General features: G+C 35.4%; 1 protein-coding gene across 6 annotated transcripts in view; it reads right to left on the bottom strand.

Annotated features, from left to right (window-relative positions):
• The window catches only part of DMXL2 (Dmx like 2), a 171935-nt gene that overhangs the window by 87230 nt on the left and 63650 nt on the right, over nucleotides 1–21055 (bottom strand). For all 6 annotated transcript variants that reach the window (XM_074393600.1, XM_074393601.1, XM_039469087.2 and 3 more), the window contains exons 10-13: nucleotides 17192–17431; nucleotides 16444–16715; nucleotides 15129–15825; nucleotides 14634–14755 (exon numbers count right to left, since the gene is read on the bottom strand). In XM_074393600.1, coding sequence (XP_074249701.1) covers nucleotides 14634–14755; nucleotides 15129–15825; nucleotides 16444–16715; nucleotides 17192–17431 — 1331 coding nt within the window. The remainder of the gene's footprint in view (nucleotides 1–14633; nucleotides 14756–15128; nucleotides 15826–16443; nucleotides 16716–17191; nucleotides 17432–21055) is intronic.

Below are 21055 nucleotides of genomic sequence, written 5' to 3'. Positions count from 1 at the left end.
GGTCCTCCTGCCTCAGCTTCCCAAGTAGCTACGACTACAGATGTACACAACATGCCTGACAATTTTTTTTTTTATTTTTTTGTAGAGACAAGGTCTTGCTATGTTGCTCAGGCTGGTGTCAAACTCTTGGCCTCAAACACCTCAGCCTCCCAAAGTACTGGGATTATAGGCATAAGCCACCGCACCTGGATGTAGTTAACTTTTTCCCAGAACATTAAAGTAGTTGAAAAATGCTAAAAAATTGAAAAGTAGGTGTATTACAACTCACATTATTACTTAAGTTTAAATTTATTTATACCAGAAATTGGATTAATTATAGTTTTATTTTTCTGGCTTTAATGGAAACAAACACATTAATAGTATTTTCAGGATCTCCTTCTTTCCTTATCTGGTTTTGCCAAAGTCTCTCCTTCTCTCTTTTTTTTTTTTTTTTTTTTTTTTTGAGATGGAGTTTCACTCTTGTTGCCCAGGCTGGAGTGCAATGGCGCAATCTCAGCTCACTGCAACCTTCACCTCCCAAGTTCAAGTGATTCTCCTGTGTTAGCCTCCCAAGTAATTGGGTCTACACGCATCCACCACCACACCTGGCTAATTTTTGAATTTTTAGTAGTGACAGGGTTTCACCATGTTGGCCAGGCAGCTGTCAAACTCCTGACCTCAGGTGATCCACCCGCCTTGGCTTCCCAAAGTGCTGGGATTACAGGTATAAGCCACCACACTCAGCCCTTAATTACATTTTAAGCGCATCATTCTAACTCCTATGTTGAGAACAGACTTTGAGATAGCAGAGCAAAATCATAAAGAAAGCAACATAAATTTTTTCACAATCTAACCTATAACTTTCTATCCAGTTTCAGCTATTTCCAACAGGCATTCACATTCTATGCTATGGCTGTAGCAAACTACTTACAGTTTATTATGCACATTCTTATACCTCTGTGCATTTTTAGTTGCTGTTGTCTCTACCTCAAATATTCTTTTCCTCCTTCACTTTCATGTCTTACCCATTCAGAGAGTTTCATCTCAGTTATCTCCACCAGAAATTCTTTCCTAACCACCACAGTCTGGATTAAGTGTTGCTTCTAAATAAGAAAAGCCATCTTAGCTGACAGCATTGGACAGAGAGAGGATAAATCACTCAGCAAGGTCAGTTAACCCAGGGAATCATTTTTAAAATAATATATATACTTAAAACATTTTATTTTAAACATAAACATATACGAATAACTGGTATTTTGGTGTTGAGTAAGACCTTTGAGTATGGGCTTGCTAATGGGGATTACAGGTCTTTCTTGCACAGGCCACTTCTGTAAGGCCCTTCCTGTATTTTTCAGTTCTTTAAACAGAAAACAGGCTGGGCACTGTGGCTCACGCCTGTAATCCTAGCACTTCGGGAGGCTGAGGTGGGTGGATCACCTGAGGCCAAAAGTTCAAGACCAGCCTGGCCAACAAGGTGAAACCCCGTATCTACTAAAAATACAAAAAGGAGCTGGGCATGGTAGTGGGCACCTGTAATCCCAGCTAGTCAGGAGGCTGAGGCAGGAGCATTACTTGAAGCTGGGAGGCAGAGGTTGCGGTGAGCCAAGATTGCACCACTGCACTCCAGCCTGGATGACAGAGCAAGACGTGGACTGAAAAGAAATAAATAAATGCATATATACATACATACATGGGAGTAAAAACATGAAGACACCTACAAAGCAATGTGAATGCAGTTTTTCTCAATTTCCTCCTGAATCTTTTACAGTTGTTTTGACCATGCCCAAAGAATGATTTTTAGTAAAACTGCTTCCAAAGAAGTTATTTTTATTAAAAACATTCACATTTTTATACTCATATTTCATCAATTTATATAATATTTAATTAAGTTACAAAATGACACTAATGTGTGTAACTTGACAGATACAAGGTGGCCAGGCATGGCCACACAGCTGGCTTTTGAGAAACAGTCAACATAGTTATAAGAGCTTAGTCTCTAGAAATAAGCTGCCTGGATTCAAATCCTGGTTCTACCATTACTAGATGACTAAACTGGGACAAGTAATTCAGTTTCTCTGTTTCAGTGTTCTTACCGCTAAAGTATGGATAGTGATTTTACATTTTTCTTAAGGTTACCAGGAAGGTTGAGTTAACATATGTAAAGCATTTAGAAGAGAGCCTGACATACAATAATCACTAGATAAAAGTTTACTATTATTATAACTGGTGGTGGTATTTTTTTTTTCAGGTTAAATAACTTGCCCAGCTATTATTATTATTATTATTATTAATTACTTGTTAAGGCTACAGCTCAACTTGTGGAATCAATAAGGCCTGGTCTACTGTTCTCTACGAGCATCCATCCTATATTTTATAGAAGGAATAGACAGCATTAACGAATACAGTGAGCTGGCTTAAGTGCAGGCCAATTAAATGAGTTTCACATCCTGAAATTAGCCTTTTCTTCTAATTTGCCACTTATTACATACTCTATGTACATATTTATATGACTCTACAGATACAAGATCCTTGAAAGTAGGGCCTACTTCTATTCATTTAAACACTCTTAGCACTTGGTACAATATGCACATTTATTCTTCTATGTACTATACGTAATGCACAGTGAGTCCTCAATAAAAATTAAAGATTGAGTAAATAAATTACTGAGTGAAAACAAATTACACTTTAGATCATTCCTCTTTTAAAAGCTTGTTTTTACTAATAGCAGCACACACTACGTCACCCTATCTTTTAACACGACACAACTCCCTTATTTGTTTGTAGAATACCTCAGTAAGTACTTACTAAATACATGAATGAATGGATGTTACCGATCTAGCATCACTGGGTGAAGATATTCAAGTTTAATTTTTAGGCACCAAACAATCTTCAATATTTTAAATGGAATTAAAAAAAATCTTAATCCCTGTCTTCATAAAAATCTTGCTAAACATAAATCTTTTCTTGATGACTGACAAGTCACATTTATGAATATTAATTATTACTAATGCCTTTAGAGATCCAATGACTTCAAGTTCTTTCTCTGTAATAATAAATCCCAAATGTGCACTGGTACCTAATGCAGAACATTAGGAATATCTCCAATTGCTTGTAAAAGTTATCTAAACCAAACTTAGCAGCTGGTTATGGTGGTTCCCACCTGCCCATAATGACAGCACTTGGAAGGCCGAGGTGGGTGGATCACTTGAGGTCAGGAGTTCAAGATCAGCCTGGCCAATATGATGAAACCCCGTACCTACTAAGCATACAAAAATTAGTCGGGCATGGCGGCACATGCCTGTAGTCTCAGCTACTCAGGAGGCTGACACGAGAATCGCTTGAACCTGGGAGGCGTAGGTTGCAGTGAGCCAAGATGGCAACGTTGCATTTCAGCCTGGGTAACAGAGTGAGACTCTGTTTCAAAAAAAAAATAAACAAATAAACAAATAAACCAAACTTAGGAATCTAAAACCAAGGTCACCTCACATTTAACATGTCCCAAATTTAAGTTGTAAATATCTCAAAACTATCTTGCCATAGCTACTGGAACAACTATCAAAACTAGAAACCTTAGAATCCTGTTTTCATATCCATATTAAAGCAACTGCTAAGCTCTGCTCTTCTCCTTTCCTAGCTACGAAATTCCATCTAGATCAGGTTTGTTTTACCACATGCTCAATTAACCTCAACAGACTCTCTGCTATCTCTATGCTTTCAGTACCTACCAACTCTATTCCACCCTGCAAATTCATCATTTTATTTCCCTTCCTGTGCTCCCTAAGTCTACCCCTTTATCTACAGAACAAAATTTATAGCTTTCAGGTATCTGTTACAAAATTTTTTAAAAGCAAGCCTTTATTCAGCATCTACTAAAAATCTCATTTGAGGAAAAGGAGAGCATGTGACAACTTTTTGCTATATTTTGCCTCACAATTAGTAGAAGAAGTAAGTAAGAGAATTGCTATTCTAAAAAGAAAACCAAAAGGATGTACAGAAATAATGGAAATGTGACAGAAAGCAGTCACATCATCTTAAGCATTTAAGACAACAAATGAGGGCAAGACTCTGTGGTCCATATTTTAGAAAGGTAAAACATCCCAGATGCCTTATAGCATGGGGGTCGCAAAGTCAAAATGGCTCAAGGAAGTCTGGAGGCTCAAGCAACTTTGAAAGTTTCTAACTAAGCAACCACAAATATAACTGACGAGAAAAGAAAGTTGATCAATGTAGTGGGTTGAATAATGTTCCCTCAAAATTTAGGTCCACCCAGCATCTCAGAATGTAAACCTTGTTATGAAGTAGGGTCTTGCAGACATAACTAGTTTAAGAAAAGGTCATACTGGATTACAGGAGATGGAAAATCTAACGACTGGTGTCCTTACAAAAAGAGGATACAAAGAGACACTCAGACGGAAGAAGGCCATGTAAAGACCAAGGCAGACTGCAGTGATGCAGCTATAAGCCAAAGAACACCAAGGACCAGGAGCAATCTAGGAAGAGGCAAGGAAGGATCCTCCCCTTGAATATCAGAAAGAGCATGCCCTTGCCAACACCTTGAATTTGAACTAAATGCGTATACACCAAAGAACAGTGCTGCAAACTATGTGAAGCAAAAACTTATAGAAGTAAAGGAGAAATAAACAAATTCACAATTATAGCTGAAGATTGCAACATCTAACACTAAAGATTTGATAGAACAACAAGGGACAAAATCAGTAAAGATACAGAAGAACTCAATAATTCCATCAATCAAAACGCTCTACCCAACAACAAAATACAGTTTTTTAAGTGCTAGTGGAACATGTACTAAAACAGATCAGGTCCTGGGCATGAAACAAACTTCAACAAATTAAAAAGGACTGAAATCATACAGTACATTATTCTACCATGATGGAATCCAACTAGAAACCAGTAACAGGAAGATCACCAAACACTCAGAAGCTAAATCACAAGTTTCTAACTAACTGAGGGTCGAAGAGAAATTCTCAAAGGAAATCAAAACATATATTGACCTAAATGAAAATAAAAATACTACATATAAAAATATTAAAGCAGTGCTGAGTAAAAAATTTGTAAGTACTAAATGTATACTTTAGAAAATAAAAAAATTAAAATCGATAAGCTAAGCTCCTGTCTCATAAACCTAGAAAAAGAACAACAACAACAACAAAAAAGCCCAAAGCAAGCAGAAGGAAGTGATAAAGAGCAGAAATCACTGAAAATAAAAATGAAAACATTAGAGAAACAAAGAGCTCAATGAAACAACAAGCTGATTGTCTAAAAATATCAAGAAAATTAACAAACCTAGAGGAGAACTTCCTCAACTTGATGAAGAATATCTACAAATAAACCAACAGCTGGAGGCAGGAGTACAGGAAGATGGCAGAATAGAAGGCTCCCCCAATTATCCCCCAAGCAAGAACACTAATTTAACCACTAAACGAGAAAAAGCACCTTCATAAGAACCAAAAATCAGGTAAGCACTCATGGTACCCAGTTTTGACTTCCTATCACTGAAAGAGGCACTAGAGATAGGAAAAACTCTTGAATCACCAACACCACCCTTCTCCCCCATCCTGGCAGTGGCAGTGTGGTGCTGAGAGAGTTTCTGTGCACTGGGGAAAGGAAGAGCAAGCAACTGTGAGGTCCTTAAGAAAACACTGGTAGTAGTCTGGAAGTACTCCCCATAGGCCTGAGGTCGTGGTGGCCACAGGGTGAGGCTCATCTGCCTTTGGAAAGCGGAGAGAAGAGTTGGAGGGACCGTGTCTCGTGGTTTGAGTACCAGCTCAGCCAAGTACAACAGAACACCAGGTAGACCTGCTAAGGTTACTGACTGCTCCCAGGGTCCCAGATGATAATTCTGGACCAGCACAGTGCAGGGGGGAACTCATCACCCTAAAAGGAAGGACAGGCCTGGCTGATGTTGCTACCTATTGACTGCAGGAGCCCCAGGGCTTTGAGAGAACACAGGCGGTAAGTGGGGAGTGGTTACAACAGGCCTTGTGCAAGAACCAGTGCTGTGCTGGCTTCAGGTGTGACCCAGTACAGTCCTAAAGATGATAGCCACAGGGTGCTTATGTCACTGCACCCCCAACTCTAGGTGGCTCAGGAGACAGAAAGACAGAGAGATAGAGAGACAGAGAGAGACTGTTTGGAATAAAGTAAGGGAAGAGAACAAGAGTCTCTGCCGGTAATCCAGAGAATTCTTCCAGATCTTGTCCAAGACCATTAAGGAGGCAGTACTTCTATGAGTCTGCAAAAACCACAGCATTACTGGGCTTGGGGTCCCCCGAAAGCAGACACAGTTTAGATCACAACACCCAAGTCCTTTTAAGTATCTGGAAAGCCTTCTCAAGAAGGACAGATACAAATAAGCCCAGACTGTGAAGACTACAATAAATACCTAATTCCTCAATGCCCACGCACCAAAGAACATCTACAAGTATCAAGACAATTCAGGGAAACATGATCTCACCAAACGAACTAAATAAGGCACCAGAGACCAATCCTGGAGAAACAGAGATATGTGACTTCCAGAAAGAAAATTCAAAATAGCTGTTGAGAGGAAACTCAAAGGAATTCAAGACAGCACAGACAACAAATTCAAAATTCTATCAGATAAATTTAAGAAAGAACTTAAATACTGAAAAAAAATCAAGCAGAAATTCTGGACCTAACAATGCAACTGGCATAATGAAGAACGCAATAGCAGAATTAAGCGAAAGAATTTGTGAGTCTGAAGACAGGCTATTTGAAAACACACACAGGAGACAAAAGAAAAACGAATAAAAACAATGAAGCACATCTACAGGATCTAGAAAATAACCTCAAAAGGGCCAATCTAAGAGTCAATGACCTTAACAAGGAGGTCTAAGAGATAGGGTAGAAAGTTCATTCAAAGGGATAGTGGCAGGGAAATTCCCAAGCCTAAAGAAATATATCAATATCCAAGTACAAGAAGATTATAAAACACCAAGCAGATTTAACCCACAGAAGACTCCCTCGAGGTAGTTAATAATCAAACTCCCAAAGGTCAAGGATAAAGAAAGGATCCCAAAAGCAGCAAGAGAAAAGAAACAAATAACATACAATGGAGTTCCAATATGTCTGGCAGCAGAATTTCCAGTGGAAACTCTACAGGCCAGGAGAGAAAGGCATGACACATTTCAAGTGCTGAAAGAAAAAAAATTTACCCTAGAACAGTGTATCTAGTAAAAATATCCTTCAAACATGAAGGAGAAATTTTTTTCCAGACAGACAAAAACTGAGGGATTTCATCAACACCAGACCTGTCATACAAGAAATGCTAAAGGAGTACTTAAATCAGAAAGAAGAGAACATTAATGAGCAATAAGAAGTCATATGAAGGTACAAAACTCACTGGTAATAGTAAGTACACAGAAAAACACACAATATTATTACACTGTAACTGTGATGTGTAAACTGATCTTAGGTGTAAAGACTAAATGATGAATCAATCAAAAATAATAACCACAACTTTTCAAGATACAGACAATACGAAAAGATATAAATAGTAACAACGAAAAGTTGTAGCAGGACAAAGTTAAGGAGTAGAGCAAAATGTCTTTTTGCTTTATTTATGCAAAAATATTAAGACACAATCAACTTAAAATAATGGGTTGTAAGATAGTATTTGCAAGCCTCATTGTAATGTCAAAATAGAGAACATAGAGTGACCACATCAAAAATAAAAAGCAAAAAACTAAATTATATCACCAGCGAAAATCACCTTCACTAAAAGAAAGACAGGAAGAAAATAAAGAAGGAAGAGAAGACCACAAAACAACCAGAAACAAATAACAAAATGGCAGAGTTAAGTCCTTATTTATGAATGAAAATGGACTAAATTCTCCAATCAAAAGACATACAGTGGCTGAATGGGTAAACAAGATCCAATAATCTCTTGCCTGCAAAAAACACACTTCACACATAACGATACACATAGACTGAAAATAAAGGTATGTCAAAAGATATTCCATGCCAATGGAAACCAAAAAAGGGCAGAAATAGCTATATTTGTATCAGACAGATATACTGATATCAGTATCATTATATGTCTGATACTGTATATCAGACAAAATAGTTTTAAGATAAAAACTAAGAAGAGACAAAGTAGGTCACTATATAATGCTGAAGGGGTCAGTTCAGCAAGAGGATGTAACAATTTTAAATATATATGCACCCAATGCTAAAGCACCCAGATACATCAAGCAAATATTAGAGCTACAAAAAGAGACTCTAATATAATCATAGCTGTAGATTTCAACATCACTCAGAATTGGACATATTTTCTAGACAGAAAATCAAAGAAACATCAAACTTAATCTGCACTATCAAAAAAAAAAAGGATCCAACAGATATTTACAAAACATTTCATCCAACAGCTTACAGAATATACATTCTTTTCCTTAGCATATAGATCATTCTCAAGGACAAATCACATGTTAGGTCACAAAACAAGTCTTAAAATATTTTTTTTTAAAAAATGAAACAATATCAAGCATCTTCTCTGACTACACTGGAATAAAACTAGAAATCAGTAACAAGAAATTTTGGAAACTATATGAACATATGAAAATTAAACAATATGTTCCTGAATGACAAGAAATTTAAAATAAAGAAGAAATTTAATGAAGAAATTTAAAAGAAAATTGAAAAATTTCTTGAAACAAATGGTAACGAACATATACAAAAATCTATGGGATATTGCAAAAGCAGTACTAAAAGAGGAAGTTTATAGCTATAAATGCCTACATCAAAAACTAAGAAAGACTTCAAATAAACAATCTAACAATGAATCTTAAAGAACTAGAAAAGCAAGAGCAGACCAAACCCAAAATGGGTAAAGGAAAAGAAATAATAAATAACAGAGCACAAATAAATGAAATTGAAACAAAGAAAACCATATAAAGATCAACAAAACAAAAAATTAGGTTTTTGAAAAGATAAAACAAAGTTGACAAACTTTTTCCCAGACTAAGAAAAAGAAATAGAAGACCCAAATAAATAAAATCAGAGATGAAAAAGGGGATACTACAACTGATGCCAAAGAAATTCAAAGGATCATTAGTGACTACTATGAGCAACTATATGCCAGTAAATTGAAAAATCTACAAGAAATGGACGAATTCCTAGAGACATATAACCTGTTGAGATTGAACCACAAAGAAATCTAAAACCTGAATAGACCAGAAACAAGTAAAAAGATCAAAGCCGTAATAAACGGTCTCTAAGTAAAGAAGAGCCCAGGACCCAATGGCTTCACTGCCACCGGGTATGCTGGCTCACACCTGTAATCCCAGCACTTTGGGAGGCCGAGACAGGCAGATCACAAGGTTAGGAGATCGAGATCATCCTGGCTAACACAATGAAACTCTGTCTCTACTAAAAATACAAAACAAAACAAAAACAAACAAACAACAACAAAAAAAGACATTAGCTGGGAGTGGTGGTATGTGCCTGTATTCCCAGCTACTCAGGAGGCTGAGGCAGGACAATTGCTTGAACCCAGGAAGCAGAGGCTGCAGTGAGCTGAGATTACTCCACTACACTCCAGCCTGGGCAACAGAGTGAGACTTCATCTGGGGAGAAAAAAAAAGTAATCTCATTTACAATAGCCACACATAAAATTAAGAACCTAGGAATTCACCAAAGAAGTGAAAGGTCCCTAAGGAAAACTGTAAAACACTGATGAAAGAAATTGAAAAGGACAACAACAAAAAAAAGGAAAGATATTCCATGTCCAAGAATCAATATTGTTAAAATGTCCATACAAACCAAAGCAATCTACAGATTCTATGCGATCCCTAACAAAACACCGACATTCTTTACAGAAATTTTAAAAACAATCTAAAATTTAAATGGAACCACAACAGACCCAGAATAGCCACAGCTATCCTAAGCAAAAAGAACAAAACTGGAAGAATATTATCTGACTTCAAATTACACTACAGAGCTACAGTAATCAAAACAGCATGGTACTAGCACAAAAACACACAGAGACCAATGGAACAGAATAGAGAACCCAGACACAAATCCACACCCCTACAGTGAATTCATTTTTGACATAGGTGCCAAGAACATACACTGGAGAAAAGACAAGTATCTTCAACAAATGGTGCCAGGAAAACTGGATATCCATATGCAGAAGAATAAAACCAGAACCCTCTCACTAACCACATAGAAAAATCAAATCAAGACTAAAAGACTTAAATCTAAGACCTCAAACTATGAAACTACTGCAAGATAACACTGGGGAAAGTTTCCAGGACATTAGTCTCTGCGAAGATTTCCTGAGTAATACACGGCAAGCACAGGAAACCAAAACAAAAATACACTAATGGGATCACATCAAGTTAAAAAGCACAGGATATAGTCAACAACGTGAAGAGACAACTGACAGAATGAGAGAAAATATCTTCAAACTACTCATCTGACAAGGGATTAATAACCAGAATATATAAGAAGCTCAAACAACTCTATAGGAAAAATCTAATAATCTGATCAAAAAATGGGCAAAATATTTGAATAGGTATTTCTCTAAAGAAGACATACAAATGGTAAACAGACATATGAAAAGGTGCTCAGTATCACAGATCATCAGAGAAATGCAAATCAAAACTACAAGGAAGTATTACCTCACCCCAGTTAAAACAGCTTATATCCAAAAGAGAGGCGGTAACAAATGTTGGCACAGATGTGGAGAAAACAGAACCCTCTTATGGCTATTAGCGGGAATGTAAATTAGTACAACCATGATAGCGAACAGTTTGGAGTTTGCTCACAAAACTAAGATAGAGCTACTATAGAATCCAGCAATTCCACTGCTAGGCACATACTCGAAAGAAAGATAGTAAATATATTGAAGAGGTATCTGCAATCCCATGTTTGTTGCAGCTCTGCAAAATAGCCGAGATTTAAGTATCCATCAACAGATGAATGGATAAAGAAAAAAAAATGTGGTACTTATACACAACAGAGTATTACTCGGCCATAAAAAAGAATGAGATTCAGTCATTTTGCAGCAACACAGATGGAACTGGAGGTTGTTATTTTAAGTAAAATAAGTCAGGCACAGAAATACAAACATTGCTTGTCCTCACTTATTTTTGGGAGCTAAAAATCAAAACAATTGGACCCATGGAGACAGGGAGTAGAAGGATAATTACCAAAGGCTGGGAGAGGTAGTGAGGGACTGGCAGGGAGGCAGGGATGGTTGATGGGAACAAAATAAAATAGACTGAATAAGACCTAGTATTTGATAGTACAACAGAGCAAGTATAGTCAGTAATTTAACGGCTCATTTTTAAATAACTAAAAGTATAATTAGATCATCTGTAATGCAAAGGATAAATGTATGAGGTAATGGATACCCCATTTTCCATGATGTGATTATTATGAACTGCATGCCTATAACAAAACATCTCATGTACCCCACAAATATATACATCTACTATGTACCCACAAAAATTTTAAAAATTCTATTTAAAACCTGCAACTAATATTGTATGTAATGGTAAAAGACCGAATGCTTTTCCTCTAAAAATGGGAAGAAGGCAAACACATCCAATCTCACTTCTTATTCAACATAGTGTTGAAAGTTTTAGTCACTGCAACAAAGTAAGAAAAAATAAAACCCATACAGATTAGAAAGCAAGACATGAAACTGTTTCCATTTATAATAAGATGATTATCTAAATGGAAAAGCCCAAGAAATCACCAAAAGCACTCCTACACCTATTATATGCATTCAGCAATGTTACAGAATACAAGATAAACATATAAAATTCAACTGTATTTGTATATTCTGGCAATGACATGAATGCCAAAATTAAAAATACAGTACTATTTACAATGAGTAGAGTAAATTAAATACTTATATATAAAACAAACAAAACATTCATAGGACATGCATGCTGAAAACCACAGGAGAGGGAGATAGGGGATACTACTGAAAGTTGTTTACATTATACATTGTGTGTGTGTGTGTGTGTGTGTGTGTGTGTGTGTGTGTGTGAGAGAGAGAGAGAGAGAGAGAGAGAGAGAGAGAGAGACAGAGAGAGAGAGATTGGGGATACTACTGAAAGTTGTTTACATTACATATATTGTGTGTGTGTATGTGTTCGTGTGGGTGTGGGTGTGGGTGTGGGTGTGGGTATGGGTATTTAGAGATGGGGGTCTCACTATGTTGCCTAGGCTGGTCTTGAACTCGTGGGGTCAAGCAACCTTCCCATCTAAGCTTCCCAAAGTGCTGGGAATACAGGTGTGAGCCACCGTGCCTGACTATATTATATTTTAAGTAGTATGTTATTATTTGAAGGTGCACTATGAAAGGCTAAAGATGCTTATTATAAATCTTTGAAGAACCACCAAAAACAAAACACTGAATATAATGGAGAACAAATAGAACTATAAGAAAATACTAAATCCCCCAAATCATAGAGAATGCCATCAATGGCAAAAAAAAAAAAAAAAAAAAAAAAAAAAAAAAAAAAAAAACCTAAAAACAAGCAAATATTCCCATATTCAGAATGGAAAACAACATACTTCTGCAGGGCAGACCAAAGACCTTAATGTCTATAGTACAATGTTTTGGTCATCAAGAGATGTCAAGGTGTATACATTATACCTATCAGATATTAAAACAAATCACCTTATGTAACTTTGACTTTCTTCTTTGACTGTAGAAGGTAGAGTGTATTTTGTGTCAGCAAAGTACATGACAAGTTGTCTCATAGAAATCCTTGAAACAAGATGGAAAACATTTCAAAAAATAAAAATGGAGAAAGATTTCAAATGTATACTGCTAGTCTCTTCCTTCAAACCTGCCTGTTTATCATATTAATAACTGACTCAGATTATGTAGATATAACATTTATCAAAGAGGCTGGTGACATAGTCATAAAGCAATAACAAACACATTAAATAACATAATCCAGATTCAAAAAGACACTGACAGACTGTTTAGTTGTGCTTAGCATGATGAAATGTAATAGGAAAAATAGGTCTACATTTGGACCCCAAATTCAAATGCACAAATATAGAATAGAGAAGACAAGGCTTAGCAGAGGGCAGGAAGGGGTAAAGACTTCGGGATGTTGAGAGTCACCTCATAATGAATCAATCACATACAAAGAATGTGGAGTGACTGTCAAAAGATAAATGTATCTAATGAGAGAGGTCCCAATATTCCTATATTTTAGTCATCCTATAAAGTCCAGAGTACAGACGAACTGACACCTGCTCAGAACAGTAACCAGGGTCAAATGTAAACCAGTTAAAGAAACTTGATAGGCACAGGGGGAACAGGTTTGGCCGGAGGTAGAAAGGTTCACGGGTTACAAGAAAGCTGTCTTTAAATATCTTGAGGTGCTCTCATATGCAAGAAATATTAGATTTATTCTAAGTAGAACAAGCACTAACAAGTAGAATTTACTTGTTACAAAACAAATAGCATTTCGTATGATAGTGTGAGCAATTCAAGGACAGAAAGAGCTGCATTTAGAGTTGAGTTTCCCTCATTGGTGGCTAGATGTCAAATTGGCAGGAACGCAGCACAGGGGAAGCATCAGATGGCTCGTGAGGCCAGGTGACCATTAAAGTATCTTCTAATTCTAGTTCTATGATTCTATTTTTCTAGACTTTTTCTATGCCAAACCTTAGGCTCCAATCCAAATGGTTTTCTCACTGTTTCTGGAACAAACTTTAGACATATACTTTCCTGTATTTGCACTCACTTCCAGGTCATTCTCTCACTCAAACAAACACAAAGAAGTTATCTTTCTAAATCTTATCCATCCATCAAGAATGAACCCAAATACTGTTCTTCATAAAGACTTCTATGCCTACCTTAATCTGATCTCTTTCTCCTCTGAATAAGGAAACACTTCTAGGGCCATCCTTTTGGCAATTAATTGCATTCCACCCTTAGACACCTCTTGTTATGTCTTAAACTGCTATTTAACTTTTTATTAATAAGCTCTCTCTTCAACTAAATTAAAAGCTTCTTAAAGGCAGATGTGAAACTTATATTCTGTATTCCCTCTATATCTAGAGGAACATAGTAGATGCTCAAAAATAGTCACTGATTTTCAATACTGGAAACATTTTTATTAGAATAGTTGTTTATATAGGCAAACGGAAAAATCTACTATTCAACTCTAGATACTAATATGTATGATTTTCAGCTCAGATACAGAACTATCAGAATGAGATGCTGCCACCCACTAATAACAAATCCTAACCAGAGAATTTTTTAAAATGGTGCATCAAGCTTGAAAAAGTTCCAATTTTCCAACCTAAATATACAGCTTAGTAAAGATGCCTTTAAACCTTTTTTAAGCAAAGTAAGAATAATAGAACCAAACTAGAGAGTAAAATATGTTACAAATCATTTTTTAAAATCGTTATTTCTTTTTATGTAAAATACATTAATGTGTGGTATGTACACTAACATTTTGATTCATATACCTTGGAACACAACTTAGGAAAAAATAAATGTATCATATATGTCATAAGCAGCCCAGAATATATGCTTACTCCCTAAACAGCAACTAACAAATATAGGTCCTAGACAGTCAAAAGAGAATTTTTTATCACCTTAGTTATATTAATAAAGATTATTAAACACTTACTGAAGATTCCGGGTCTGACAATTCATCCAATAATTTCCTTGCATCCACTACAGCTTGATAGAGTCTCAGATTTTTGCCATCAGAAGCAACAAAGCAAGCACTTGCAGAATTGCAATATGTGCCTGAGAAAGTAAAACAAGGACTCTGGGTTCTAATGTAGTTTATTTTTCTTATAGGCTAAAGAAACAAATATTCACACTTTTCTTTTTAGGATTAACCATGGTCTAGAATCATAATTAAACAGGCATAATAAGTAGATACAAAATTATTAACAAAAAAGTTAATTTCAAAATAGATTGACAGAAAAGGTTAAAACCTTCTAAAAGTTCTACAAATAAGTCTCATGCCTGTATTGTGAATATTTATTAAAAATCATCTTAATCAAAACTTAATACTTATTAAAAATCATCTTAATAACAAATATAAACCATTTTGTATATAACAAATAATAGTTTAAAAGCTTTTACTAATTACACAATTACAATGAACACTTACCCAGACAGTAACTGGGAATGAGAGTTGGAAGCCACGCCACATTAGAGAACGCTGAGGTATGTAAAGAGTTAATTCGAGCCAATTCTGATACTCCTCCAGTGTATGACAAAGGTCCTATTGGGTCTACACGCCACAGAATAAGTTCACTGTAGATCGCATTTGGGTCATGAAATGTACGAGTTGCTGCATTTCTAAGAGGTTGTTTTGAGGAACCTTTTATATGTTTTACAGGGTCCATTAATCTACTTAATTTATTGTCTGAGTCCCACTGATAATCTGACTCAGGAGTCAATAGAGCATTATGATGAGAGGATGTCAATAACAGTGGTAAAACTGAATGACACGCCAGGTCATTCAGATGAAATCGATGACCGCAATACCTAAATTTGTGAGATACAGTTAGAACAGTGGTAAAGGCAGACTTATCAGCAAAAGTTACTGCCCACTGATTTAAAGAACCATCTATGTGTTTAGAGATCATCATTACTGTGGGATCTACAATGTTCATATTTGTACTGTGTGATCTAGAGTGTGGCTGTGATCCATGAGGACTGCCTACAGACATCACTTCTTGGTGTAACACGGTGTGGTAAGAATCTTTTGTCGCATTTATACAGGCATACATCATAATATTTTTACTAAGAGAGCTTGCATCACCAGAGGGAAACGCAACAGGGATCCGAGAAGAAAAAGAAACCTGAAAAACATAATTATATGATTCAGTGCAAATAGTTTACCTCCTCTCAAAAAAAATACTTCTATTCTCAAAATGCCAAATCTCAGCATCTTAACAAAAAATGTCATTTTCAACCATTTCCTTTCTTCTATTTAGGTAATATCGTATCTCTATTCATGACCTAAAAGAAGACTGAAGAAAAAGTTCAAGTACTTTGCTTGTACAACAAAATGACCATAGCCACAGATCTAAAGAGCAATAAAGTCGAGAGAGATGACAAAGGCAGCTTCATTTAGCTCATCAAATTGGGTGTAAGGAGGAGCTTATCCTGAGTCATATTTTCAGGGTAGTTTCTTAATCTTATTCAAAATATTATTAATTCACAAAAAAAATCAATACATATATTCAAATATTCAGTATTGCATTTCAAAGCCAAATTCATTATGTTGTAACTAATCAAGTTTGCAAAATTTATGGTCACTGATCCCCTACTCAGATGTTTGTTAAAACCAAAATTTTTTTGTTTTTGGTTTTGACCAAAACTAAAAGCATGCTAACTCTACAAAGCATTTATTTCTTTTTACTATTTTTTTTTCTTTTTACTGTTTTAAGAAAGGCTATTGCATCAATAAAATATACCTGGACTTGTCTAAATATTCCAGGATTATATTCATCCAAGTATTTTACATGCCACACTAGAAAGGTACCATCTACAGGGTGTATTGTAAAAAGCATGTCAGGATTCTTATTCCATTCAGTTAGCAGCATTTCAATCTTCCGATCAAGCAGAACCGTAGGCAGTGGCATTGGTACACTAAGTCGTGAATAGGTTCTAGGACTTCCTTCTCTTTCTCCATCTTCATGTTCCGATGATCCCGTACCTGCCTCAGATTCTCTATCCAGGGATAAATCTGAATGAGAAAATATATTTATCAATATATGCATTAAATAATAATAATTCATTTACATACTAGGCTATAAATAAATGGTATACTATCTTTAGAAACTATAAATCTCTTTTCCAATTTACAGTCAGAAAAAAAAGGAAACTTTTGTCTGAATTGAAAGTTATCATAGTTACTACTTTTAGATAAATTAAAATTTCATTCACCCTATCATTATTACTGCCATTAGCAAAACCTGTTCCTCACAAAAAGATATGGCTTCCAAAGACTCAAAGCAATACGTTATAACAAAACATAGGGAGTTAGATGATGTTTGCAGGCCCTAGCAGAGTGTCTGGTCCAAGACAGATGGTCAGTAAATACTGGTGGAACAAACAGAAAAAAGGAGGAAGAGTAGGAAGGAAGAATTCAAAACTAAAAGCAATATACCACAGAAAGTTGTTTACTTTGGAATAAGAAAAATCTGAACACAGGATACTAACCATGGTCTAATTTCATATGTAAACCCCGTTCTCTTTCCTCCTGTGAATGTTCCTCATCCTCTTTATCTGCATCATCACTTTCATGATCTACCTGCTTATCAGAAAGTTTTCGTAACTGATGCATAAATATCTCTGTAGATGATGTAAAATGAAATTCCTTGTTGTTTAACCAATGAACTACAAAGCCCCCATTTCCATCATCGACATTAAATGCAGTGCCAACCAAGATATTTGGAATATCTGTGGAAATAAAAAAGATTTCAATATAATTTTTTTTCTTTCTTTAAAAACATGAGAAGTGCTTACAATGACTAATCTATACAAAGAAAAGGTGCTAAACAAGTCAAGTCAACATATTAGCAGCATTTGTAAAAACTAAGTGAATTTAATGGTAAATATAAACCTTAAGAACTAATGATAGACTTATATAAAATTAAACTATTAACTTAAAAACAAAATACACGAATGTATCAACCTTCGGTGAATTCTGGATTGGGGACGGGATGAAAAATTACAGCAGAAAAGCAGCTATAAAAGAGATAACTGGAGTTGTTTAAACATGAACTGAATATTAGATATTATGGAATTATCATTTTCTTGGGCATGATGATACTATGATTATGTGAGAGAATTTTAGGAGATATTTGCTAATGTGAGGGTGATATGCCATGATAGGTGTAACTTACTTTGAAAAGACTAAGAAAACATTCCGGCGGATGCAGTGACTCGTGCCTATAATCCTAGCACTTTGGGAGGCTGAGGCAGATGGATTGCCTGAGCTCAAGAGTTCGAGACCAGCCTGGGCAACACAGTGAAACCCCATCCCTACTAAAATACAAAAAACTAGCTGGGCGTGGCAGGGTGCACCTGTAGTCCCAGCTACTTGGGAGGCTGAGGCAGGAGAATTGCTTGAATCCGGGAGGTGGAGATTACAGTGAACCGAGATCATTCCACTGCACTCCAGCCTGGGTGACAGAGCAAGACTCCGTCTCCAAAAAAAAAAAAAGAAAAAGAAAACATTGTACACACACAGAGAAACATTTACCACATATAAAGCAACTGCAGCAAAATGTTAACAATTGTTGAATCAAAGTGAAGAATATAAAAGTATTCACTGTACTATTCTTCCAACCTTTCTCAATGTTTGAAATGTTACTAAAAAGCTGTGGGGAAATAACATACATAAAAAAACACAAGAAGATAGGCAAAATTCAAAGCATAAGGAACTTCTCCATTTGAGGTAATGGAAATTTATGAAATAGTTAATTCATGTAAAACAGTATAAATTGGCCATGTGTGGTGGTTCATGTCTGTAATCTCAGCACTTTTGGAGGCCAAGGTGGGAGGATTGTTTGAGCTCAGGAGTTTGGGACTAGCCTGGGAAACATAGTGAGACACTGTTTCTACAAAAAAAAAAAATACAAAAATTAGCCAGGCATAGTGGCACACGCCTGTGGTCCCAGCTACTCAGGAGGCTGAGGTGGTAAAATCGCCTGAGCCAGAGAGGTCAAGGCTGCAATCTAGCCTGGGTGACAGAGCAAAACTCTATTCCCCTCCCCCCAAAAACTGTATAAATAAAAACATTAATCTCCTTAATTACAATCCATATTATAAATAATTCATTCAACACAAGGAAAAACTGTCCTTTGCAAAAAGAAGTGAAAATCGAAAGATAAAAATGCATGGATATTCTGGTAATGTTCTATTATAATATATATGAAAGTTAAATAATGCTCTAAATTGTTCTTTCTTTCCAGTTCCTGGATGACCATTCTGGTTTTGTAATAAAAATGAAATGAATAAAACAGAATTTGCAAATTAGCAATCCTATAAAACACTACATCGCCTATGTGACTATGTAGTAATCTTGCTAAAAATGTTAAACCTAAATCTTATGAACAAATATTCAAACTGCGAGGCATTCTGAAAGAAAACTAAGAGACAATTTTTTTGAGACTGACAGACTTTGTTTTGACAATTGAGAGAGGGACTGTTTCAGATTGGAGTAATTCAAAGAAAAATAATAATCTGCATTTAAGAAAGGAATCTGTATTTGCATATGAACTATATATTACGTATTATTTCATCCATGTTCCTTGTATGCTATAAAGTACTGCAGTTATGGAGGCCAATTCCCTTTTTTTTAAAGATATGTTCTTAAATATTTAGGTACTGGAAAATATTTAGGAGATGAAGGGTAATGTTATCAACAACTTTACTTTCAAATGGTTCTGCCAAAAATAAGGGAGGAAGGAGCAAAGACATATCTATACGGGCAGAGAGGGGGAGAACAAAAGCATAAATGACCAGATATTAATACATGGTGAATCTGGTACGTGGTATATGGATATCTGCAGTATTATTCTTTCAACTTTCTTGTAGGTTCAAAAACTTTTTTTAAAAAATGGTGAAAAGGACAAGTCCTAACAATATAAAATTACTTGCATTTAGTAATCTATTTGGTCAACCTAAATGTTATACTTACATGCAGTAACTAAAAATGCATGATGTTAAACATTTCTAACAAAATTTTTTTTAAATAATATGTAAGTACATTAGGATAAGTATGAATAAAACTAGTGAAGGTCAGTCAAGATGCTGGGGTTAGTCAAGGCCCAATGGCTACAAGTACATATCCAGTCCTTAGGATCAAATGATGTGACAGAATGCTCATCCTCTGTGATCCAATTTCACCTGATTAGTATAGTGTACGCAGCTAAAAAGCCAAGATTTCTAATATGTATTCAATTTACTGCAGACTATCACGAAGTGCATTTTGTTTTGAAGTTAAATTTTCATCACAGTAATTCAATAAAATTTTCTTCTAAAAAGGTTAAAATTTCATAAAAATCTAAAACCACAAACATGTTGAAAACAAGTTAACTTATAAAGACATTCTTAGAATACAGTTAAGAGTTAAGACATTAGATCAAAAAGTTTAACATAAGCAAAATAACATTTAATCAGCAGGCAAAGCACTGTCTAACAGAAATACAATGCAAACCAAAAATGCAAAACATAAGTAATTTTAGATATTTCAGTAGCCATGTAACAAAAGGTAAAAACGGGTAATATTAAATTTAATAAAATATTTTATTTGACTCATCAAATACAAAATAGTATTTCAACAAGTAATCAATATGAAATAAAATTATTAATATTTTTCATTTTTTTACATTAAGTCTTAGAAATTTAGTGTGTATTTTACAGCATATCTCAGTTTGGACTGGCCACATTTCAACTGCTCAAATAGCTAATATGGCACTAGTGGCCACTCTATAAAACAGCACATATCTAGAGTTACCATTGCAGATCACCCTTTTGGAATTCTATTTACTGAATACTGTATTGACAGACAGAAACATTTAAAAATAAAAGCCCCTTTAATCTGAAGCAACAGACCTACACTTCAGTAACATGCAACTATAACTTTATATAAAACTTTGTATAGTTTTAAGAGCAATGTAGTATAAAATTTATAGCCTTTCTCATACATTTCCATATAGAAGGAAAACATATGCCCTAAAACAGAAGCTCTCAAATATGCATTTGCCAACACAGAACCTGCCTCAAAATACTTCTAAGTCAGGTAGGGGAAAAAGGGAAAAGAAAATATTCAAGTTAGAAGAAAAAGTGTCTTCCTTAGCACAGGATAAAAAAGTCTACAAGGGTAGAAAACAAGATATGCTGAGATATAAGGAAGACTTTGTAAAAATATATTTAAAGGAGGTTATAAAGAAGAGTTGGAAAGAAAGAAAAAGAGTTAAACTGTGAAGTGAGGGAAATTACACTAACTTACCAGGCTGCCACCACTTATGATAGATACCAGCTTCAACTAAAACTCTAATTTACTGGGAACTCTTA

The sequence above is a fragment of the Saimiri boliviensis genome, chromosome 2 (genome assembly GCF_048565385.1).
Source record: "Saimiri boliviensis isolate mSaiBol1 chromosome 2, mSaiBol1.pri, whole genome shotgun sequence".
Classification (NCBI taxonomy): domain Eukaryota; kingdom Metazoa; phylum Chordata; class Mammalia; order Primates; family Cebidae; genus Saimiri; species Saimiri boliviensis.
This window is presented reverse-complemented; position numbering and strand designations above follow the sequence as displayed.